At 46.8% G+C, this 25,000-nt stretch overlaps 1 protein-coding gene across 1 annotated transcript in view; it reads right to left on the bottom strand.

Annotated features, from left to right (window-relative positions):
* The window catches only part of LOC311115179 (cGMP-specific 3',5'-cyclic phosphodiesterase-like), a gene marked incomplete at both ends in the record, with an annotated part of 30,780 nt that extends 5,832 nt beyond the window's left edge, over positions 1 to 24,948 (bottom strand). Inside the window, 6 exons of the mRNA XM_084190384.1 lie at positions 331 to 381; positions 5,227 to 5,411; positions 15,731 to 15,882; positions 17,040 to 17,107; positions 24,579 to 24,716; positions 24,859 to 24,948. Coding sequence (XP_084046510.1) covers positions 331 to 381; positions 5,227 to 5,411; positions 15,731 to 15,882; positions 17,040 to 17,107; positions 24,579 to 24,716; positions 24,859 to 24,948 — 684 coding nt within the window. The remainder of the gene's footprint in view (positions 1 to 330; positions 382 to 5,226; positions 5,412 to 15,730; positions 15,883 to 17,039; positions 17,108 to 24,578; positions 24,717 to 24,858) is intronic.
* Positions 24,949 to 25,000: the final 52 nt, after the last annotated feature.

Raw genomic sequence — 25,000 nt, 5'->3', positions numbered from 1 at the left:
GAAAGAGGAATAAGGGAGGGAGAGAGAGAGAGAGAGAGAGAGAGAGAGAGAGAGAGAGAGAGAGAGAGAGAGACAGAGAGAGACAGAGAGAGACAGAGAGAGAGAGAGAGAGAGACAGAGACAGAGACAGAGAGACAGAGAGAGAGCGAGACAGAGAGAGAGAGAGAGAGACAGAGAGAGAGAGAGAGAGAGAGAGAGAGAGAGAGAGAGAGAGAGAGAGAGAGACAGACGTGGAGTGGAAAGGGATGGAAGGAGAGAGAGAGAGAGAGAGAGATGGATGGATGGAGAGAGGGATGGATAGGTGTTCGTCTATTGAGATTAGTGGTTCACCTGCAACGCTCTGATTTCCTCTTCAGCTGCAGTAAGGTGGTAGGAAAGAACCTGAGGAGAGGACAGACACAGACACACACACACACACATTAACACAAACACATTAACACAGCACATAGACTTAAAAACACACATACACGTAAACAAAGCACACACACATTAACACAAACACACACACGTAAACACAGACTGAAAAACAACAGTTGAGTAAACTCCGTTATCAAATCCCTGGGCCCCGCAGGTCAGAGGTCGGGTCCTGCTGTATATAGGGAATACGGGGCCAGTTGGGTCCTGCTGTATATAGGGAATACGGGGCCAGTTGGGTCCTACTGTATATAGGGAATACGGGGCCAGTTGGGTCCTACTGTATATAGGGAATACGGGGCCAGTTGGGTCCTACTGTATATAGGGAATACGGGGCCAGTTGGGTCCTACTGCATATAGGGAATACGGGGCCAGTTGGGTCCTGCTGTATATAGGGAATACGGGGCCAGTTGGGTCCTGCTGTATATAGGGAATACGGGGCCAGTTGGGTCCTACTGTATATAGGGAATACGGGGCCAGTTGGGTCCTACTGTATATAGGGAATACGGGGCCAGTTGGGTCCTGCTGTATATAGGGAATACGGGGCCAGTTGGGTCCTACTGTATATAGGGAATACGGGGCCAGTTGGGTCCTACTGTATATAGGGAATACGGGGCCAGTTGGGTCCTGCTGTATATAGGGAATACGGGGCCAGTTGGGTCCTGCTGTATATAGGGAATACGGGGCCAGTTGGGTCCTACTGTATATAGGGAATACGGGGCCAGTTGGGTCCTACTGTATATAGGGAATACGGGGCCAGTTGGGTCCTACTGTATATAGGGAATACGGGGCCAGTTGGGTCCTACTGTATATAGGGAATACGGGGCCAGTTGGGTCCTGCTGTATATAGGGAATACGGGGCCAGTTGGGTCCTGCTGTATATAGGGAATACGGGGCCAGTTGGGTCCTACTGTATATAGGGAATACGGGGCCAGTTGGGTCCTACTGTATATAGGGAATACGGGGCCAGTTGGGTCCTACTGTATATAGGGAATACGGGGCCAGTTGGGTCCTACTGTATATAGGGAATACGGGGCCAGTTGGGTCCTACTGTATATAGGGAATACGGGGCCAGTTGGGTCCTACTGTATATAGGGAATACGGGGCCAGTTGGGTCCTGCTGTATATAGGGAATACGGGGCCATTTGGGTCCTACTGTATATAGGGAATACGGGGCCAGTTGGGTCCTGCTGTATATAGGGAATACGGGGCCAGTTGGGTCCTGCTGTATATAGGGAATACGGGGCCAGTTGGGTCCTGCTGTATATAGGGAATACGGGGCCAGTTGGGTCCTGCTGTATATAGGGAATACGGGGCCAGTTGGGTCCTACTGTATATAGGGAATACGGGGCCAGTTGGGTCCTGCTGTATATAGGGAATACGGGGCCAGTTGGGTCCTACTGTATATAGGGAATACGGGGCCAGTTGGGTCCTGCTGTATATAGGGAATACGGGGCCAGTTGGGTCCTGCTGTATATAGGGAATACGGGGCCAGTTGGGTCCTGCTGTATATAGGGAATACGGGGCCAGTTGGGTCCTGCTGTATATAGGGAATACGGGGCCAGTTGGGTCCTGCTGTATATAGGGAATACGGGGCCAGTTGGGTCCTACTGTATATAGGGAATACGGGGCCAGTTGGGTCCTGCTGTATATAGGGAATACGGGGCCAGTTGGGTCCTACTGTATATAGGGAATACGGGGCCAGTTGGGTCCTGCTGTATATAGGGAATACGGGGCCAGTTGGGTCCTACTGTATATAGGGAATACGGGGCCAGTTGGGTCCTGCTGTATATAGGGAATACGGGGCCAGTTGGGTCCTACTGTATATAGGGAATACGGGGCCAGTTGGGTCCTACTGTATATAGGGAATACGGGGCCAGTTGGGTCCTGCTGTATATAGGGAATACGGGGCCAGTTGGGTCCTGCTATATATAGGGAATACGGGGCCAGTTGGGTCCTACTGTATATAGGGAATACGGGGCCAGTTGGGTCCTACTGTATATAGGGAATACGGGGCCAGTTGGGTCCTACTGTATATAGGGAATACGGGGCCAGTTGGGTCCTACTGTATATAGGGAATACGGGGCCAGTTGGGTCCTACTGTATATAGGGAATACGGGGCTAGTTGGGTCCTGCTGTATATAGGGAATACGGGGCCAGTTGGGTCCTACTGTATATAGGGAATACGGGGCCAGTTGGGTCCTACTGTATATAGGGAATACGGGGCCAGTTGGGTCCTACTGTATATAGGGAATACGGGGCCAGTTGGGTCCTACTGTATACAGGGAATATGGGGCCAGTTGGGTCCTACTGTATATAGGGAATACGGGGCCAGTTGGGTCCTACTGTATATAGGGAATACGGGGCCAGTTGGGTCCTACTGTATATAGGGAATACGGGGCCAGTTGGGTCCTGCTGTATATAGGGAATACGGGGCCAGTTGGGTCCTACTGTATATAGGGAATACGGGGCCAGTTGGGTCCTACTGTATATAGGGAATACGGGGCCAGTTGGGTCCTACTGTATATAGGGAATACGGGGCCAGTTGGGTCCTACTGTATATAGGGAATACGGGGCCAGTTGGGTCCTACTGTCTATAGGGAATACGGGGCCAGTTGGGTCCTACTGTATATAGGGAATACGGGGCCAGTTGGGTCCTGCTGTATATAGGGAATACGGGGCCAGTTGGGTCCTACTGTATATAGGGAATACGGGGCCAGTTGGGTCCTACTGTATATAGGGAATACGGGGCCAGTTGGGTCCTACTGTATATAGGGAATACGGGGCCAGTTGGGTCCTGCTGTATATAGGGAATACGGGGCCAGTTGGGTCCTACTGTATATAGGGAATACGGGGCCAGTTGGGTCCTGCTGTATATAGGGAATACGGGGCCAGTTGGGTCCTACTGTATATAGGGAATACGGGGCCAGTTGGGTCCTGCTGTATATAGGGAATACGGGGCCAGTTGGGTCCTACTGTATATAGGGAATACGGGGCCAGTTGGGTCCTGTTGTATATAGGGAATACGGGGCCAGTTGGGTCCTACTGTATATAGGGAATACGGGGCCAGTTGGGTCCTACTGTATATAGGGAATACGGGGCCAGTTGGGTCCTACTGTATATAGGGAATACGGGGCCAGTTGGGTCCTGCTGTATATAGGGAATACGGGGCCAGTTGGGTCCTACTGTATATAGGGAATACGGGGCCAGTTGGGTCCTACTGTATATAGGGAATACGGGGCCAGTTGGGTCCTACTGTATATAGGGAATACGGGGCCAGTTGGGTCCTACTGTATATAGGGAATACGGGGCCAGTTGGGTCCTACTGTATATAGGGAATACGGGGCCAGTTGGGTCCTACTGTATATAGGGAATACGGGGCCAGTTGGGTCCTACTGTATATAGGGAATACGGGGCCAGTTGGGTCCTACTGTATATAGGGAATACGGGGCCAGTTGGGTCCTACTGTATATAGGGAATACGGGGCCAGTTGGGTCCTACTGTATATAGGGAATACGGGGCCAGTTGGGTCCTGCTGTATATAGGGAATACGGGGCCAGTTGGGTCCTACTGTATATAGGGAATACGGGGCCAGTTGGGTCCTGCTGTATATAGGGAATACGGGGCCAGTTGGGTCCTACTGTATATAGGGAATACGGGGCCAGTTGGGTCCTACTGTATATAGGGAATACGGGGCCAGTTGGGTCCTACTGTATATAGGGAATACGGGGCCAGTTGGGTCCTACTGTATATAGGGAATACGGGGCCAGTTGGGTCCTGCTGTATATAGGGAATACGGGGCCAGTTGGGTCCTACTGTATATAGGGAATACGGGGCCAGTTGGGTCCTACTGTATATAGGGAATACGGGGCCAGTTGGGTCCTGCTGTATATAGGGAATACGGGGCCAGTTGGGTCCTACTGTATATAGGGAATACGGGGCCATTTGGGTCCTACTGTATATAGGGATTACGGGGCCATTTCAGAGGCAACCACTTCAGCCCACATGGCATCATCCTACTCATTATATAGACCACTACCTTTGACCAGAACCCAGGGAATAGGGCTCCATTTGGGAAGACCCCAGGGTGTCTCAGATTTTTAATTCATAGATTTTAGATGTGTATGTACAACGCTGTACTGTAAATGTCCATATGTACACAGTGCATTCGGAAAGTATTCAGACCCCTTGACTTTTTCCACATTTTGTTACGTTACAGCCTTATTCTAAAATGGATAACATTTTTTAAAATCCTCATCAATCTACACACAATACCCCATAATGACAAAGCAAAAACAGGTCTTTATATATATTTTTTAAATGTATTAAAAATAAAAAACAGAAATACCTCATTTACATAAGTATTCAGACCCTTTGCTATGAGACTCTAAATTGAGCTCAGGTGCATCCTGTTTCCATTGATCATCCTTGAGATGTTTCTACAATTTATTGCAGTCCAACTGCGGTAAATTCAATTGATTGCCAAGAGTGTGCAAAGCTGTCATCCAGGCAAAAAGGGTGGCTGCTTTGAAGAATCTCAAATATAAAATATATTTTGATTTGTTTAACACTTTTTTTGGTTACTACATGATTCCATATGTGTTATTTCATAGTTTTGATGTCTTCACTATTATTCTACAATGTAGAAAATAGTAAAAATAAAGAAAAACCCTTGAATGAGTAGGTGTGTCCAAACCTTTGACTGGTACTGTATGTATATATATATATATATATATACTTTTGTCTCCTCCCCCTACCTCCTGGGTGACATCCTGGCTGGCTCGTTGGTACTCTATGTATATATATATATACCTCCTGGGTGACATCCTGGCTGGCTCGTTGGTACTCTATGCGTTGGACGGTCTGGACGGTCTGCAGGGCCAGGCCGCAGTACACGGCAAAGTCCTCCAGGAGGCGCTCTTCATAACGGTTAAACTCCCTGCCCGTCTCCGGCTCGCCAGGGGCCACGCCCAGTTTGTTCTTCAGCTGGCAGACGGCTGAACGACGACGACGACAACAACAACAACAACAACAACAACAACAACAACAACAGAGGGATGGATGAAAGGTGTTAATAACTTTATTTATTTATTTATTTATTTAATAACTTAATGACACGATTCATAACTCAATCTTACACTGTATTGTCCTGCCCAGGGCCTGTATTCATAGAGCGTCTCAGAGTAGCCGCTGATCCAGGTTTTGGCCTTTTAGATCACGATGAATAAGATTACATAGACAGGTGGGGACCTGATCCTGGATCAGCCCTGCTACTCTGAGATGTTACGAGGATGTGCTTCTGTGGTGTGTAGATCAGGTGATGGTTAAGGCTCTGTCTATCTGTGGTGTGTAGATCAGGTGATGGTTAAGGCTCTGTCTATCTGTGGTGTTTAGATCAGGTGATGGTTAAGGCTCTGTCTATCTGTGGTGTGTAGATCAGGTGATGGTTAAGGCTCTGTCTATCTGTGGTGTGTAGATCAGTGATGGTTAAGGTTCTGTCTATCTGTGGTGTGTAGATCAGGTGATGGTTAAGGCTCTGTCTATCTGTGGTGTGTAGATCAGGTGATGGTTAAGGCTCTGTCTATCTGTGGTGTGTAGATCAGTGATGGTTAAGGCTCTGTCTATCTGTGGTGTGTAGATCAGGTGATGGTTAAGGCTCTGTCTATCTGTGGTGTGTAGATCAGGTGATGGTTAAGGCTCTGTCTATCTGTGGTGTGTATATCAGGTGATGGTTAAGGCTCTGTCTATCTGTGGTGTGTAGATCAGGTGATGGTTAAGGCTCTGTCTATCTGTGGTGTGTAGATCAGGTGATGGTTAAGGCTCTGTCTATCTGTGGTGTGTAGATCAGGTGATGGTTAAGGCTCTGTCTATCTGTGGTGTGTAGATCAGTGATGGTTAAGGCTCTGTCTATCTGTGGTGTGTAGATCAGGTGATGGTTAAGGCTCTGTCTATCTGTGGTGTGTAGATCAGGTGATGGTTAAGGCTCTGTCTATCTGTGGTGTGTATATCAGGTGATGGTTAAGGCTCTGTCTATCTGTGGTGTGTAGATCAGGTGATGGTTAAGGCTCTGTCTATCTGTGGTGTGTAGATCAGGTGATGGTTAAGGCTCTGTCTATCTGTGGTGTGTAGATCAGGTGATGGTTAAGGCTCTGTCTATCTGTGGTGTGTAGATCAGTGATGGTTAAGGCTCTGTCTATCTGTGGTGTGTATATCAGGTGATGGTTAAGGCTCTGTCTATCTGTGGTGTGTAGATCAGGTGATGGTTAAGGCTCTGTCTATCTGTGGTGTGTAGATCAGGTGATGGTTAAGGCTCTGTCTATCTGTGGTGTGTAGATCAGGTGATGGTTAAGGCTCTGTCTATCTGTGGTGTGTAGATCAGGTGATGGTTAAGGCTCTGTCTATCTGTGGTGTGTAGATCAGGTGATGGTTAAGGCTCTGTCTATCTGTGGTGTGTAGATCAGTGATGGTTAAGGCTCTGTCTATCTGTGGTGTGTAGATCAGGTGATGGTTAAGGCTCTGTCTATCTGTGGTGTATAGATCAGGTGATGGTTAAGGCTCTGTCTATCTGTGGTGTGTCGATCAGGTGATGGTTAAGGCTCTGTCTATCTGTGGTGTGTAGATCAGGTGATGGTTAAGGCTCTGTCTATCTGTGGTGTGTAGATCAGGTGATGGTTAAGGCTCTGTCTATCTGTGGTGTGTAGATCAGGTGATGGTTAAGGCTCTGTCTATCTGTGGTGTGTAGATCAGGTGATGGTTAAGGCTCTGTCTATCTGTGGTGTGTAGATCAGGTGATGGTTAAAGGCTCTGTCTATCTGTGGTGTGTAGATCAGGTGATGGTTAAGGCTCTGTCTATCTGTGGTGTGTAGATCAGGTGATGGTTAAGGCTCTGTCTATCTGTGGTGTGTAGATCAGGTGATGGTTAAGGCTCTGTCTATCTGTGGTGTGTAGATCAGGTGATGGTTAAGGCTCTGTCTATCTGTGGTGTGTAGATCAGGTGATGGTTAAGGCTCTGTCTATCTGTGGTGTGTATATCAGGTGATGGTTAAGGCTCTGTCTATCTGTGGTGTGTAGATCAGGTGATGGTTAAGGCTCTGTCTATCTGTGGTGTGTAGATCAGGTGATGGTTAAGGCTCTGTCTATCTGTGGTGTGTAGATCAGGTGATGGTTAAGGCTCTGTCTATCTGTGGTGTGTAGATCAGTGATGGTTAAGGCTCTGTCTATCTGTGGTGTGTATATCAGGTGATGGTTAAGGCTCTGTCTATCTGTGGTGTGTAGATCAGGTGATGGTTAAGGCTCTGTCTATCTGTGGTGTGTAGATCAGGTGATGGTTAAGGCTCTGTCTATCTGTGGTGTGTAGATCAGGTGATGGTTAAGGCTCTGTCTATCTGTGGTGTGTAGATCAGGTGATGGTTAAGGCTCTGTCTATCTGTGGTGTGTAGATCAGGTGATGGTTAAGGCTCTGTCTATCTGTGGTGTGTAGATCAGTGATGGTTAAGGCTCTGTCTATCTGTGGTGTGTAGATCAGGTGATGGTTAAGGCTCTGTCTATCTGTGGTGTATAGATCAGGTGATGGTTAAGGCTCTGTCTATCTGTGGTGTGTCGATCAGGTGATGGTTAAGGCTCTGTCTATCTGTGGTGTGTAGATCAGGTGATGGTTAAGGCTCTGTCTATCTGTGGTGTGTAGATCAGGTGATGGTTAAGGCTCTGTCTATCTGTGGTGTGTAGATCAGGTGATGGTTAAGGCTCTGTCTATCTGTGGTGTGTAGATCAGGTGATGGTTAAGGCTCTGTCTATCTGTGGTGTGTAGATCAGGTGATGGTTAAAGGCTCTGTCTATCTGTGGTGTGTAGATCAGGTGATGGTTAAGGCTCTGTCTATCTGTGGTGTGTAGATCAGGTGATGGTTAAGGCTCTGTCTATCTGTGGTGTGTAGATCAGGTGATGGTTAAGGCTCTGTCTATCTGTGGTGTGTAGATCAGGTGATGGTTAAGGCTCTGTCTATCTGTGGTGTGTAGATCAGTGATGGTTAAGGCTCTGTCTATCTGTGGTGTGTATATCAGGTGATGGTTAAGACTCTGTCTATCTGTGGTGTGTAGATCAGGTGATGGTTAAGGCTCTGTCTATCTGTGGTGTGTAGATCAGTGAGGGTTAAGGCTCTGTCTATCTGTGGTGTGTAGATCAGGTGATGGTTAAGGCTCTGTCTATCTGTGGTGTGTAGATCAGGTGATGGTTAAGGCTCTGTCTATCTGTGGTGTGTAGATCAGGTGATGGTTAAGGCTCTGTCTATCTGTGGTGTGTAGATCAGGTGATGGTTAAGGCTCTGTCTATCTGTGGTGTATAGATCAGGTGATGGTTAAGGCTCTGTCTATCTGTGGTGTGTCGATCAGGTGATGGTTAAGGCTCTGTCTATCTGTGGTGTGTAGATCAGGTGATGGTTAAGGCTCTGTCTATCTGTGGTGTGTAGATCAGGTGATGGTTAAGGCTCTGTCTATCTGTGGTGTGTAGATCAGGTGATGGTTAAGGCTCTGTCTAGCTGTGGTGTGTAGATCAGGTGATGGTTAAGGCTCTGTCTATCTGTGGTGTGTAGATCAGTGATGGTTAAGGCTCTGTCTATCTGTGGTGTGTAGATCAGGTGATGGTTAAGGCTCTGTCTATCTGTGGTGTGTAGATCAGGTGATGGTTAAGGCTCTGTCTATCTGTGGTGTGTAGATCAGTGATGGTTAAGGCTCTGTCTATCTGTGGTGTGTCGATCAGGTGATGGTTAAGGCTCTGTCTATCTGTGGTGTGTAGATCAGGTGATGGTTAAGGCTCTGTCTATCTGTGGTGTGTATATCAGGTGATGGTTAAGGCTCTGTCTATCTGTGGTGTGTAGATCAGGTGATGGTTAAGGCTCTGTCTATCTGTGGTGTGTAGATCAGGTGATGGTTAAGGCTCTGTCTATCTGTGGTGTGTGGATCAGGTGATGGTTAAGGCTCTGTCTATCTGTGGTGTGTAGATCAGGTGATGGTTAAGGCTCTGTCTATCTGTGGTGTGTAGATCAGTGATGGTTAAGGCTCTGTCTATCTGTGGTGTGTAGATCAGGTGATGGTTAAGGCTCTGTCTATCTGTGGTGTGTAGATCAGGTGATGGTTAAGGCTCTGTCTATCTGTGGTGTGCAGATCAGGTGATGGTTAAGGCTCTGTCTATCTGTGGTGTGTAGATCAGGTGATGGTTAAGGCTCTGTCTATCTGTGGTGTGTAGATCAGGTGATGGTTAAGGCTCTGTCTATCTGTGGTGTGTAGATCAGGTGATGGTTAAGGCTCTGTCTATCTGTGGTGTGTAGATCAGGTGATGGTTAAGGCTCTGTCTATCTGTGGTGTGCAGATCAGGTGATGGTTAAGGCTCTGTCTATCTGTGGTGTGTAGATCAGGTGATGGTTAAGGCTCTGTCTATCTGTGGTGTGTAGATCAGGTGATGGTTAAGGCTCTGTCTATCTGTGGTGTGTAGATCAGGTGATGGTTAAGGCTCTGTCTATCTGTGGTGTGTAGATCAGGTGATGGTTAAGGCTCTGTCTAGCTGTGGTGTGTAGATCAGGTGATGGTTAAGGCTCTGTCTATCTGTGGTGTGTAGATCAGTGATGGTTAAGGCTCTGTCTATCTGTGGTGTGTAGATCAGGTGATGGTTAAGGCTCTGTCTATCTGTGGTGTGTAGATCAGGTGATGGTTAAGGCTCTGTCTATCTGTGGTGTGCAGATCAGGTGATGGTTAAGGCTCTGTCTATCTGTGGTGTGTAGATCAGGTGATGGTTAAGGCTCTGTCTATCTGTGGTGTGTAGATCAGGTGATGGTTAAGGCTCTGTCTATCTGTGGTGTGTAGATCAGGTGATGGTTAAGGCTCTGTCTATCTGTGGTGTGTAGATCAGGTGATGGTTAAGGCTCTGTCTATCTGTGGTGTGCAGATCAGGTGATGGTTAAGGCTCTGTCTAGCCAACAACCCTGCTAAGTACCCTGGCTGACGCACTCTGAAAGGTTAACACCTTGCCTAATGCTGCTAATGCTCAGTCAGCTATTCATTTAGAAGACTTCCTAGTAAATACAAGATTATCTACAGCCGAGATTATCTACAGACTTCCTGGTAAATGCAACATCCTCTACAGTCAAGAGTCTCTACAGCCAAAATAATCTACAGACTTCATAGTAAATACAAGATTATATACAGCCAAGATTATCTACAGACTTCCTAGTAAATACAACATTCTCTACAACCAAGATTATCTACAGCCAAGATTATCTACAACCAACATTATCTACAGACTTCCTAGTAAATAGAAGACTCTATAGTTAATACAACACTAATCACTAGCTCCTAGTCCCTAACCATCTGAAATAATGATCAGAAACAACACTCTACAGCCAGTAAATACAATACTCTCATCAGCCAAGATGATCTACAGCCAAAACTTCCTAGTAAATACAAGACTCTTTAGTAAATACAATACTTCCTACAGCCAAGACTCTCTACAGTCCTAGTAAAAAAATATTCCTAGTCAGTAAACACAATACTTCCTAGTCAGTAAATACAATACATCCAAGACATTAAATACAATTCTTCCTATTCAGTAAATACAATACTTCCTAGTCAGTAAATAAAGTACTTCCTAAATACAATACTTCCTATTCAGTAAATACAATACGTCCTATTCATTAAATACAATACTTCCTATTAATTAAATACAATACTTCCTAGTCAGTAAATACAATACTTCCTAGACATTAAATACAATTCTTCCTATTCAGTAAATACAATACTTCCTATTCATTAAATACAATACTTCCTATTCATCAAATACAATACTTCCTAGTCAGTCAATACAATACTTCCTATTCAATAAATACAATACTTCCTATTCAGTCAATACAATACTTCATATTCAGTAAATACAATACTTCCTATTCATTAAATACAATACTTCCTAGTCAGTAAATACAATACTTTCTATTCAGTAAATACAATACTTCCTATTCATTAAATACAATACTTCCTAGTCAGTAAATACAATACTTCCTATTCATCAAATACAATACTTCCTAGTCAGTCAATACAATACTTCCTATTCAGTAAATACAATACTTCCTATTCATTAAATACAATACTTCCTAGTCAGTAAATACAATACTTCCTAGTCAGTAAATACAATACTTCCTAGACATTAAATGCAATATTTCCTATTCAGTAAATACAACACTTCCTAGTCAGTAAATACAATACTTTCTAGTCAGTAAATACAATACTTCCTAGTCAGTAAATACAATACTTCCTAAATAAACACTTCCTAGTCAGTAAATACAATACTTCCTAGTCAGTAAATACAATACTTCCTAGTCAGTAAATACAATACTTCCTAAATACAATGCTTCCTATTCATTAAATACAATACTTCCTAGTCAGTAAATACAATATTTCCTAGTCAGTAAATACAATATTTCCTAGTCAGTAAATACAATACTTCCTAGTCAGTAAATACAATACTTCCTAAATACAATACTTCCTAGTCAGTAAATACAATACTTCATAGTCAGTAAATACAGTACTTCCTAGTCAGTAAATACAATATTTCCTAGTCAGTAAATGCAATACTTCCTAGTCAGTAAATGCAATACTTCCTAGTCAGTAAATGCAATACTTCCTAGTCAGTAAATACAATACTTCCTATTCATTAAATACAATTCTTCCTAGTTAGTAAATACAATACTTCCTAGTCAGTAAATACAATACTTCATAGTCAGTAAATACAACACTTCCTATTCAATAAATACAATACTTCCTAGTCAGTAAATACAATACTTCCTAGACATTAAATGCAATATTTCCTATTCAGTAAATACAACACTTCCTAGTCAGAAAATACAATACTTCCTAGTCAGTAAATACAATACTTCCTAGTCAGTAAATACAATACTTCCTAGTCAGTAAATACAATACTTCCTAAATACAATATTTCCTAGTCAGTAAATACAACACTTCCTAGTCAGTAAATACAATACTTCCTAGTCAGTAAATACAATACTTCCTAGTCAGTAAATACAATACTTCCTAGTCAGTAAATACAATACTTCCTAGTCAGTAAATACAATACTTCCTAAATACAATACTTCCTAGTCAGTAAATACAATACTTCCTAGTCAGTAAATACAATACTTCCTAGTCAGTAAATACAATACTTCCTAAATACAATACTTCCTAGTCAGTAAATACAATACTTCCTAGTCAGTAAATACAATACTTCCTAGTCAGTAAATACAATACTTCCTAGTCAGTAAATACAATACTTCCTAAATAAACACTTCCTAGTCAGTAAATACAATACTTCCTAGTCAGTAAATACAATACTTCCTAAATAAACACTTCCTAGTCAGTAAATACAATACTTCCTAGTCAGTAAATACAATACTTCCTAAATAAACACTTCCTAGTCAGTAAATACAATACTTCCTAGTCAGTAAATACAATACTTCCTAGTCAGTAAATACAATACTTCCTAGTCAGTAAATACAATACTTCCTAGTCAGTAAATACAATATTTCCTAGTCAGTAAATACAACACTGTCAGAACGCTGAGTGTGGATGTGGTGCAGGGAATCAAGCGCAGGAACAAGGGTGTTCGTCAACAGACTTTAGTAATCCAAAATAGTAACTCCAAACAGGTGAATAGCCAACCCAACCGGGAGGCAAGAACAAATTACGCACACACACAACATAAAAACGTAGCGTAAAAACAAGAAAAGGCGCACGCAGTGCGGACTCTCGACACAAACAACACGAGAGAGAAAACCCATCAACAGCAACAGCTGACATAACAATCACACATAACACCTGACCCAACACACGATAACTAAATAGGAAACAAAATCAAACACTAACAAGGGACAGGTGTACAAACAGACAAAACCAAACAAACATGAAACATCGAACGGTGGCAGCTAGTACTCCGGGAACAACGACCGCCGAAGCCTGCCCGAACAAGGAGGAGGAGCAGCCTCGGCCGAAACCGTGACAAACACTTTCTCAGTAAATACAACACTTTCTAGTCAGTATATACAAGAATTCCTAGTCAGTAAATACAAGACTTCCTAGTCAGTGAATACAACACGTTCTAGTCAGTAAATACAACACGTTCTAGTCAGTAAATACAACACATCCTAGTCAGTAAATACAACACACCCTAGTCAGTAAATACAACACTTTCTAGTCAGTAAATACAACACTTTCTAGTCAGTAAATACAATACTTTCTAGTCAGTAAATACAAGACTTCCTAGTCAGTAACTACAACACTTCCTAGTCAGTAAATACAATACTTCCTAGTCAGTAAATAGAACACTTCCTATTCAGTAAATATAATACTTCCTATTCAGTGAATACAAGACTTCCTAGTCAGTAACTACAACACTTTCTAGTCAGTAAATACAATACTTCCTAGTCAGTAACTACAACACTTCCTAGTCAGTAAATACAATACTTCCTAGTCAGTAAATAGAACACTTCCTATTCAGTAAATATAATACTTCCTATTCAGTGAATACAAGACTTCCTAGTCAGTAACTACAACACTTTCTAGTCAGTAAATACAATACTTCCTAGTCAGTAACTACAACACTTCCTAGTCAGTAAATACAATACTTCCTAGTCAGTAAATATAATACTTCCTAATCAGTAAATACAATACTTCCTAGACATTAAATAGAACACTTCCTATTCAGTAAATATAATACTTCCTATTCAGTGAATACAAGACTTCCTAGTCAGTAACTACAACACTTCCTAGTCAGTAAATACAATACTTCCTAGACATTAAATAGAACACTTCCTATTCAGTAAATATAATACTTCCTAGTCAGTAAATACAATACTTCCTAGTCAGTAAATAGAACACTTCCTATTCAGTAAATATAATACTTCCTATTCAGTGAATACAAGACTTCCTAGTCAGTAACTACAACACTTCCTAGTCAGTAAATACAACACTTCCTAGTCAGTAAATACAATACTTCCTAATCAGTAACTACAACACTTCCTAATCAGTAAATACAACACTTCCTAGTCAGTAAATAGAACACTTCCTATTCAGTAAATATAATACTTCCTAGTCAGTAAATACAAGACTTCCTTGTCAGTGCATAGATCAGTAAATAAAGACTGAAGAGCCAGTAATCCGCTGGTTTAAGACGTACTGATATCAAGATCTCTGCCTCGACTATCAACAACGACTAACAGCGTGCCTCTAACAACCACAGAAGAAGAAGAAGACTCCCTACACCAAACAGAGGCACCCGACTCTTACTACTGCATGTGGAGCAGGTTGAGAGCGTCAAGTTTCTTGGTGTCCACATCACCAACGAACTATCATGGTCCAAACACACCAAGACAGTCGTGAAGAGGGCACGACAAAGCCTATTCCCCTCAGGAGACTAAAAAGATTTGGCATGGGTCCTCAGATCCTCAAAAAAGTTATACAGCTCCACCATCGAGAGCATCCTGACTGGTTGCATCACCGCCTGGTATGGCAACTGCTCGGCCTCCGACCGCAAGGCACTACAGAGGGTAGTGCGTATGGCCCAGTACATCACTGGGGCCAAGCTTCCTGCCATCCAGGACCTCTATACCAGGCGGTGTCAGAGGAAGGCCCTCAAAATTGTCAAAGACTCCAGCCACCCTAGTCATAGACTGTTCTCTCTGCTACCGCACGGCAAGCGATACCGGAGCGCCAAGTCTAGGTCCAAAAGGCTCCTTAACAGCTTCTACCCCCAAGCCATAAGACTCCTGAACAGCTAATCATGGCTACCCGGACTATTTGCACTGCCCCCCCACCCCCACCCCATCTTTTTACGCTGCTGCTACTCTGTTAATTATTTATGCATAGTCACTTTAACTCTACCCACATGTACATATTACTTCAACTACCTCAACTAGCCGGTGCCCCCGCACATTGACTCTGCACCGGTACCCCCCTGTATATATAGCCTCCCTACTGTTATTTTATTTTTACTTCTGCTCTTTTTTTCTCAACACTTTTTTGTTGTTGTTTTATTTGACTTTTTTATCAAAAAATAAATGCATTGTTGGTTAAGGGCTTGTCAGTAAGCATTTCACGGTAATGTCTACAACTGTTGTATTCGGTGCATGTGGCAAATAAAATTTGATTTGAATTGATTTGATTATAGAATTCATGCTGTTGTTGTCAATGGAATTCTATAGTAAGGTTAAAGTTATATAAACATAGCTGTATAAAAAAGACTGTAAACTAGAAAAGATACATGTGAAATGGAGAAAGAGCGACGCACCGATGATTTTCCCGGTCTTCCCATTTCTGATCGGGCAGCAGACCAGACTACCCGTGGGGGGGTCCTGATCGGCGCCGGACACGTTCAGTGTCTCCTTGGAGACCAGCACCTGCAGGGCGTGGGTCAGGTCTATGTCTGGGAGGGTACAGTCTCTATGGAAACACAGAAATATAGTGATGCTACGGTCTCTATGGAAACATAAATATAGTGATGCTACAGTCTCTATGGGAAACACAGAAATATAGTGATGCTACAGTCTCTATGGAAACATAAATATAGTGATGTTACAGTCTCTATGGAAACACAGAAATATAGTGATGCTACAGTCTCTGGAAACACATAAATATAGTGATGCTACAGTCTCTATGGAAACACAGAAATATAGTGATGCTACAGTCTCTATGGAAACATAAATATAGTGATGCTACAGTCTCTATGGAAACACATTAATATAGTGATGCTACAGCCTCTATGGAAACACAGAAATATAGTGATGCTACAGTCTCTATGGAAACACAGAAATATAGTGATGCTACAGTCTCTATGGAAACACAGAAATATAGTGATGCTACAGTCTCTATGGAAACACAGAAATATAGTGATGCTACAGCCTCAATGGAAACACAGAAATATAGTGATGCTACAGTCTCTATGGAAACACAGAAATATACATTATTTACATTAACCATCAAACATAGAAAAATTGTCCACTGCTGATCAGTGCTAAGCCACCAGTCCCAAATAAGGTGCTGATCAGTGCAAAGCCACCAGTCCCAAATAAGGTGCTGATCAGTGCAAAGCCACCAGTCCCAAATAAGGTTGAGACATTCAGGTAACTTTCCCCAAATGCCCATGTGATCCAGAAGATCCGGTTGGAAGATTCCTGGAACCAGGAAGGAACAAGGAGCAAATTCAGGAATCCTCCAACCAGGATTGTTTGGGAAAACCTGGGAATGTGGAGAAAATGACTGGTATTTTGCAACCTTTCTCCCAATTTAAATATATTCCTATTTGCTCCTGATAAAATGCAGGAATCCTCCAACCAGGATTGTTTGGGAAAACCTGGGAATGTGGAGAAAATGACTGGTATTTTGGAACCTTTCTCCCAATTTAAATATATTCCTATTTGCTCCTGATATCTGCACGGTTTTAGTACACCAAGACCGTCCCAAGTCAACTAAATCAAAAAGAGCAGTTATGTCTTAAACACATCCCTATGGTCTAAATCATGTATACACAAACTGAAACAAAACACGGCCGTCGGTGGAATGATACAACAGTGATACGAGAGGGAAGAACCTTCTAGAACCTTTTATAGATCTGGAACTCTGATCCTTGTTCTTCTCCCTCCATATGGACCAGCCCAGAGAAGGAGTTCTAGAACACAACAGAACAATAGAACACGTCAACAAGGTTGTCTGTTTAAACAATAGACCATTAGTAACAACACACAGGGGGGTAGGAATGGAAGAAAGTCACTCTGGAATCCTTCAATACCAACGCTAAAATATTAAAATGATTTCACTGGTTCCGCTCCCAGATTCCCCCTCCATTTCCAGCCCTGTCCTGACAACACTACACTACACTAGCCTGGTGAATCCAGAATGAACGCTACGTTCAATATCTTTTTGATCTGCGTTTATCAGTCTGGCCTTCGAGCCAATAGGTGGGGTTTTGGAATGAACCAGAAAACGGCTGGTCCAATCAGCGTCCGAACAGAAACAGAAAATGTTTACGACCAAAACCAGACTGATAAGCCAAGCAAAGAAAAAGTAAAAGTGGTGACCATGCTGGATCCACCCAGCTAACACAATGCTGCAGTCAACTAAGACACAAATAAAGTTATGTCTTGTGTTTTAAAAAACAGAAAGTTATTTATTGTGTTTCATAAACCAGAAAGTTTTGTCTTGTGTTTTATGAACCAGAAAGTTATTTATTGTGTTTTGTGTTTTAAAAACCAGAAAGTTTTGTCTTGTGTTTTATGAACCAGAAAGTTATTTATTGTGTTTTGTGTTTTAAAAACCAGAAAGTTTTGTCTTGTGTTTTAAAAACCAGAAAGTTTTATCTTGTGTTTTAAAAAACAGAAAGTTTTGTCTTGTGTTTTAAAAACCAGAAAGTTATGTATTGTGTTTTACAAACCAGTGTAACTGAAAGCTTTAGGGAGAAAAAACAAGGTACGTATTTTGTGATAATATTTTGAAAAGAAGCACGGCTTATTTAGTGCTGGTGCTTACCACCGACGCCTTTAGACTGTTATCCTCCTCGTATAGTTGGGAAAGTTTAGACTAAAAAAACAACAGCAGAAAACTGAGAACACAATCAAACCTTAGACTGCTATTCACCATATGCTCCCAAAAGTAATTATATTGATTATATTGAAACCTATCTGATCATTACTTCAGATCTACATGGTAGGGGTTAGGAGCTAGTGGTTAGGGGTTAGGAGCTAGTGGTTAGGGGTTAGGAGCTAGTGGTTAGGGGTTAGGAGCTAGTGTTTAGGGGTTAGGAGCTAGTGCGTAGGGGTTAGGGGTTAGGAGCTAGTGTTTAGGGGTTAGAAGCTACTGGATAGGGGCTAGGAGCTAGTGCTTAGGGGTTAGGAGCTAGTGTTTAGGGGTTAGGAGCTAGTGCTTAGGAGTTAGGAGCTAGTGGTCAGTGGTTAGGGGTTAGGAGCTAGTGTTTAGGGGTTAGAAGCTAGTGGATAGGGGCTAGGAGCTAGTGCTTAGGGGTTAGGAGCTAGTGGATAGGGGTTAGGAGCTAGTGGTTAGGGGTTAGGAGCTAGTGGTCAGTGGTTAGGGGTTAGGAGCTAGTGTTTAGGGGTTAGAAGCTAGTGGATAGGGGCTAGGAGCTAGTGCTTAGGGGTTAGGAGCTAGTGTTTAGGGGTTAGGAGCTAGTGCTTAGGGGTTAGGAGCTAGTGGTCAGTGGTTAGGGGTTAGGAGCTAGTGTTTAGGGGTTAGAAGCTAGTGGATAGGGGCTAGGAGCTAGTGCTTAGGGGTTAGGAGCTAGTGGATAGGGGTTAAGAGCTAGTGGTTAGGGGTTAGGAGCTAGTGGTTAGGGGTTAGGGATTAGGAGCTAGTGGTTAGGGGTTAGGGGTTAGGAGCTAGTGCTTAGGGGTTAGGAGCTAGTGGTTAGGGGTTAGGAGCTAGTGCTTAGGGGTTAGGAGCTAGTGGATAGGGGTTAGGAGCTAGTGGTTAGGGGTTAGGAGCTAGTGGTTAGGGGTTAGGGATTAGGAGCTAGTGGTTAGGGGCTAGGAGCTAGTGCTTAGGGGTTAGGAGCTAGTGCTTAGGGGTTAGGAGCTAGTGGTTAGGGGTTAGAAGCTAGTGGTCAGTGGTTAGTGGTTAGGGGTTAGTGGTTAGGGGTTAGGGGCTAGGAGCTAGTGGTCAGTGGTTAGGGGTTAGGGGTTAGGAGCTAGTGGTTAGGGGTTAGGAGCTAGTGGTTAGGGGTTAGGGATTAGGAGCTAGTGGTTAGGGGTTAGGAGCTAGTGGTTAGGGGTTAGAAGCTAGTGTTTAGGGGTTAGGAGCTAGTGCTTAGGGGTTAGGGGTTAGGAGCTAGTGGTTAGGGGTTAGAAGCTAGTGGATAGGGGTTAGGAGCTAGTGGTTAGGGGCTAGGGGTTAGTAACTAGTGATTGGGGGTTAGGGGTTGGGAGCTAGGGGTTAGGTGTTAGGGGCTAGGGGTTAGGAGCTAGTGGTTAGGGGTTAGGAATTAGGGGTTAGAAGCTAGTGGTTAGGAGCTAGGGGTTAGGAGCTAGTGGTTAGGGGTTAGGGGTTAGGAGCTAGTGATTAGAGGTTAGAAGCTAGTGGTTAGGGGTGAGGAGCTAGTGGTTAGGAGTTAGGGGTTAGGGGTTAGTGGTTAAGGCGTAGGGGTTAGGGACTAGGGGTTAGTAGCTAGGGGCATAGAGATAGGGGTTAGGGACTAGGGGCATAGGGTTAGGGGCTAGGGGCTAGAGGCATAGGGCTAGGGGTTAGGGGCTAGGGGACATAGGATTAGGGGTTAGGGGCATAGGGTTAGGGGTTAGGGGCATTGGGCTAGGGACATAAAGCTAGGGGTTAGGTGCTAGGGGCATAGGGTTAGGGGCTAGGGGCATAGGGCTAGGGGTTAGGGGCATAGGGCTAGGGTTAGGGGCATAGGGCTAGGGGTTAGGGGCTAGGGGCATAGGGCTAGGGGTTAGGGGCTAGGGTTAGGGGCATTGGGCTAGGGGTTAGGGGCATTGGGCTAGGGGCATAAAGCTAGGGGTTAGGGGCATTGGGCTAGGGGCATAAAGCTAGGGGTTAGGGGCTAGGGGCATAGGGGTTAGGGGGTTAGGGCTAGGGGTTAGGTGCTAGGAGCTAGGGGCATAGGGTTAGGGGTTAGGGGCATAGGGCTAGGGGTTAGGGGCATAGGGCTAGGGGTTAGGGGCATAGGGCTAGGGGTTAGGGGCATAGGGCTAGGGGTTAGGGGCATAGGGTTAGGGGTTAGGTGCTAGGGGTTAGGGGCATAGGGCTAGGGGTTAGGGGCATAGGGCTAGGGGTTAGGGGCATAGGGTTAGGGGTTAGGGGCATAGGGTTAGGGGTTAGGGGCATAGGGCTAGGGGTTAGGGGCTAGGGGCATAGGGCTAGGGTTAGGGGCATAGGGCTAGGGGTTAGGAGCATAGGATTAGGGGTTAGGGGCATAGGGCTAGGGGTTAGGGGCATAGGGCTAGGGGTTAGGGGCATAAAGCTAGGGATTAGGGGCATAGGGCTAGGGGTTAGGGGCATAGGGTTAGGGGTTAGGGGCATAGGGTTAGGGGTTAGGGGTTAGGGCCATAGGGTTAGGGGTTAGGGGTTAGGGCCATAGGGTTAGGGGTTAGGGGCATAGGGCTAGGGGTTAGGGGCATAGGGTTAGGGGTTAGGGGCATAAAGCTAGGGGTTAGGGGCATAAAGCTAGGGGTTAGGGCCATAGGGTTAGGGGTTAGGGGTTAGGGGCATAAAGCTAGGGGTTAGGGTCTAGGGGCATAGGGCTAGGGGTTAGGGTCTAGGGGCAGAGAGTTAGGGGTTAGGGGCTAGGGGCATAAAGCTAGGGGTTAGGGGCTAGGGGCATAGGGTTAGGGGTTAGGGGCATAGGGGTTAGGGGGTTAGGGGCTAGGGGCATAGGGGTTAGGGGCATAGGGGTTAGGGGGTTAGGGGCTAGGGGCATAGGGGTTAGGGGCATAGGGGTTAGGGGGTTAGGGGTTAGGGGCATAGGGGTTAGGGGCATAGGGGTTAGGGGGTTAGGGGCATAGGGCTAGGGGTTAGGGGCATAGGGGTTAGGGGCATAGGGATTAGGGGCATAGGGGTTAGGGGTTAGGGGCATAGGGCTAGGGGTTAGGGGCATAGGGTTAGGGGCTAGGGGCATAGGGTTAGGGGTTAGGGGCTAGGGGCATAGGGTTAGGGGTTAGGGGCTAGGGGCATAGGGGTTAGGGGTTAGGGGCTAGGGGCATAGGGTTAGGGGTTAGGGGCATAGGGGTTAGGGGTTAGGGGCTAGGGGCATAGGGGTTAGGGGCATAGGGTTAGGGGCATAGGGTTAGGGGCATAGGGGTTAGGGGTTAGGGGCATAGGGCTAGGGGTTAGGGGCATAGGGTTAGGGGTTAGGGGCATAGGGTTAGGGGTTAGGGGCATAGGGCTAGGGGTTAGGGGCTAGGGGCATAGGGCTAGGGTTAGGGGCATAGGGCTAGGGGTTAGGAGCATAGGATTAGGGGTTAGGGGCATAGGGCTAGGGGTTAGGGGCATAGGGCTAGGGGTTAGGGGCATAAAGCTAGGGATTAGGGGCATAGGGCTAGGGGTTAGGGGCATAGGGTTAGGGGTTAGGGGCATAGGGTTAGGGGTTAGGGGTTAGGGCCATAGGGTTAGGGGTTAGGGGTTAGGGCCATAGGGTTAGGGGTTAGGGGCATAGGGCTAGGGGTTAGGGGCATAGGGTTAGGGGTTAGGGGCATAAAGCTAGGGGTTAGGGGCATAAAGCTAGGGGTTAGGGCCATAGGGTTAGGGGTTAGGGGTTAGGGGCATAAAGCTAGGGGTTAGGGTCTAGGGGCATAGGGCTAGGGGTTAGGGTCTAGGGGCAGAGAGTTAGGGGTTAGGGGCTAGGGGCATAAAGCTAGGGGTTAGGGGCTAGGGGCATAGGGTTAGGGGTTAGGGGCATAGGGGTTAGGGGGTTAGGGGCTAGGGGCATAGGGGTTAGGGGCATAGGGGTTAGGGGGTTAGGGGCTAGGGGCATAGGGTTAGGGGTTAGGGGCATAGGGGTTAGGGGGTTAGGGGCTAGGGGCATAGGGGTTAGGGGCATAGGGGTTAGGGGGTTAGGGGTTAGGGGCATAGGGGTTAGGGGCATAGGGGTTAGGGGGTTAGGGGCTAGGGGCATAGGGGTTAGGGGCATAGGGGTTAGGGGCATAGGGATTAGGGGCATAGGGGTTAGGGGTTAGGGGCATAGGGCTAGGGGTTAGGGGCATAGGGTTAGGGGCTAGGGGCATAGGGTTAGGGGTTAGGGGCTAGGGGCATAGGGTTAGGGGTTAGGGGCTAGGGGCATAGGGGTTAGGGGTTAGGGGCTAGGGGCATAGGGTTAGGGGTTAGGGGCATAGGGGTTAGGGGTTAGGGGCTAGGGGCATAGGGGTTAGGGGCATAGGGTTAGGGGCATAGGGTTAGGGGCATAGGGGTTAGGGGCATAGGGTTAGGGGTTAGGGGAATAGGGGTTAGGGGCATAGGGTTAGGGGCATAGGGGTTAGGGGCATAGGGTTAGGGGTTAGGGGCATAGGGTTAGGGGTTAGGGGTTAGGGGTTAGGGGCATAGGGTTAGGGGCTAGGAGCATAGGGCTAGGGGTTAGGGGCATAGGGTTAGGGGTTAGGTGTTAGGGCCATAGGGTTAGGGGTTAGGGGCATAGGGCTAGGGGTTAGGGGCATAGGGCTAGGGGTTAGGGGCATAGGGTTAGGGGTTAGGGGCATAAAGCTAGGGGTTAGGGCATAAAGCTAGGGGTTAGGGCCATAGGGTTAGGGGTTAGGGGTTAGGGGCATAAAGCTAGGGGTTAGGGTCTAGGGGCATAGGGCTAGGGGTTAGGGTCTAGGGGCAGAGAGTTAGGGGTTAGGGGCTAGGGGCATAAAGCTAGGGGTTAGGGGCTAGGGGCATAGGGTTAGGGGTTAGGGGCATAGGGGTTAGGGGGTTAGGGGCTAGGGGCATAGGGGTTAGGGGCATAGGGGTTAGGGGGTTAGGGGCTAGGGGCATAGGGGTTAGGGGCATAGGGGTTAGGGGGTTAGGGGCTAGGGGCATAGGGGTTAGGGGCATAGGGGTTAGGGGCATAGGGATTAGGGGCATAGGGGTTAGGGGTTAGGGGCTAGGGGCATAGGGGTTAGGGGCATAGGGGTTAGGGGGTTAGGGGCTAGGGGCATAGGGGTTAGGGGCATAGGGGTTAGGGGGTTAGGGGCTAGGGGCATAGGGGTTAGGGGCATAGGGGTTAGGGGCATAGGGGTTAGGGGCATAGGGGTTAGGGGCATAGAGGTTAGGGGTTAGGGGCATAGGGGTTAGGGGTTAGGGGCATAGGGCTAGGGGTTAGGGGCATAGGGTTAGGGGCTAGGGGCATAGGTTTAGGGGTTACGGGCTAGGGGCATAGGGGTTAGGGGTTAGGGGCTAGGGGCATAGGGTTAGGGGTTAGGGGCATAGGGGTTAGGGGTTAGGGGCTAGGGGCATAGGGGTTAGGGGCATAGGGTTAGGGGCTAGGGGCATAGGGTTAGGGGCATAGGGTTAGGGGCTAGGGGCATAGGGTTAGGGGTTAGGGGCTAGGGGCATAGGGTTAGGGGTTAGGGGTTAGGGGCATAGGGTTAGGGGTTAGGGGCATAGGGGTTAGGGGCATAGGGTTAGGGGTTAGGGGCATAGGGGTTAGGGGCATAGGGTTAGGGGCTAGGGGCATAGGGTTAGGGGCTAGGGGCATAGGGTTAGGGGCATAGGGGCTAGGGGCATAGGGGTTAGGGGCTAGGGGTTAGGGGGTTAGGGGCTAGGGGCATAGGGTTAGGGGCTAGGGGCATAGGGTTAGGGGTTAGGGGCATAGGGTTAGGGGCTAGGGGCATAGGGTTAGGGGCTAGGGGCATAGGGTTAGGGGCATAGGGGCTAGGGGCATAGGGGTTAGGGGCTAGGGGTTAGGGGGTTAGGGGCTAGGGGCATAGGGTTAGGGGCTAGGGGCATAGGGTTAGGGGCATAGGGGCTAGGGGCATAGGGGTTAGGGGCTAAGGGATAGGGGCATAGGGTTAGGGGCATAGGGGTTAGGGGCATAGGGGTTAGGGGCATAGGGGTTAGGGGCATAGGGGTTAGGGGTTAGGGGCATAGGGGTTAGGGGTTAGGGGCATAGGGGTTAGGGGTTAGGGGTTAGGGGTTAGGGGTTAGGGGTTAGGGGCATAGGGTTAGGGGTTAGGGGTTAGGGGCATAGGGCTAGGGGTTAGGGGCATAGGGCTAGGGGTTAGGGGCATAGGGTTAGGGGCTAGGGGCATAGGGCTAGGGGTTAGGGGCATAGGGCTAGGGGTTAGGGGCATAGGGCTAGGGGTTAAGGGCATAGGCTAGGGGTTAGGGGCATAGGGCTAGGGGTTAGGGGCATAGGGCTAGGGGTTAGGGGCATAGGGCTAGGGGTTAGGGGCATAGGGCTAGGGGTTAGGGGCATAGGGCTAGGGGTTAGGGGCATAGGGCTAGGGCTAGGGGTTAGGGGCATAGGGTTAGGGGTTAGGGGCATAGGGCTAGGGGTTAGGGGCATAGGGCTAGGGGTTAAGGGCATAGGGCTAGGGGTTAGGGGCATAGGGCTAGGGGTTAGGGGCATTTCTCTCAAACTGTCACTGTAATAGGGAGACTGTCTTTCAATAAGGAACAGGATATGACATCATGGTGCTGTGTACCTTGGGTCTGTCCCTGGCGATGAAAATGGTACAGTACTGAGCACGTGCGAAGGGCAGGATGGTGGCGGCCATTTTGCCCAGGAGATTCTCCATCGACTTCTGTTCCTCTGACAGCAGCCTGGCCAGGGTCAGCAACACCTGACAAACACACACACACACACACACACACACAGACACACACACACACACACACATAAACAAAGACAGACACACAGACCAGTGAATAGATATAACACGGTGGTGGAGTGATTGATTGATTGAATGATTGATTGACAGGTACCTGGCAGCGGTTGGCTTCCTGTCTGGATCTCTCAAAGAGCTGAACATTGTCCAGGACCAGCCCGAGCAGACCCATGTGACAGGCCAGGACCTATCACAGAGCAGAGGCACTCATCAACAGCCAATCACAGTACGGATGCACA

The sequence above is a fragment of the Coregonus lavaretus genome (genome assembly GCF_964263955.1).
Source record: "Coregonus lavaretus genome assembly, contig: HAP1_SCAFFOLD_6759, whole genome shotgun sequence".
In the NCBI taxonomy this organism is placed as follows: Eukaryota; Metazoa; Chordata; class Actinopteri; order Salmoniformes; family Salmonidae; genus Coregonus; species Coregonus lavaretus.
Note: the sequence above shows the minus strand (reverse complement) of the source record. Positions and strands in the feature narration are given on the sequence as shown.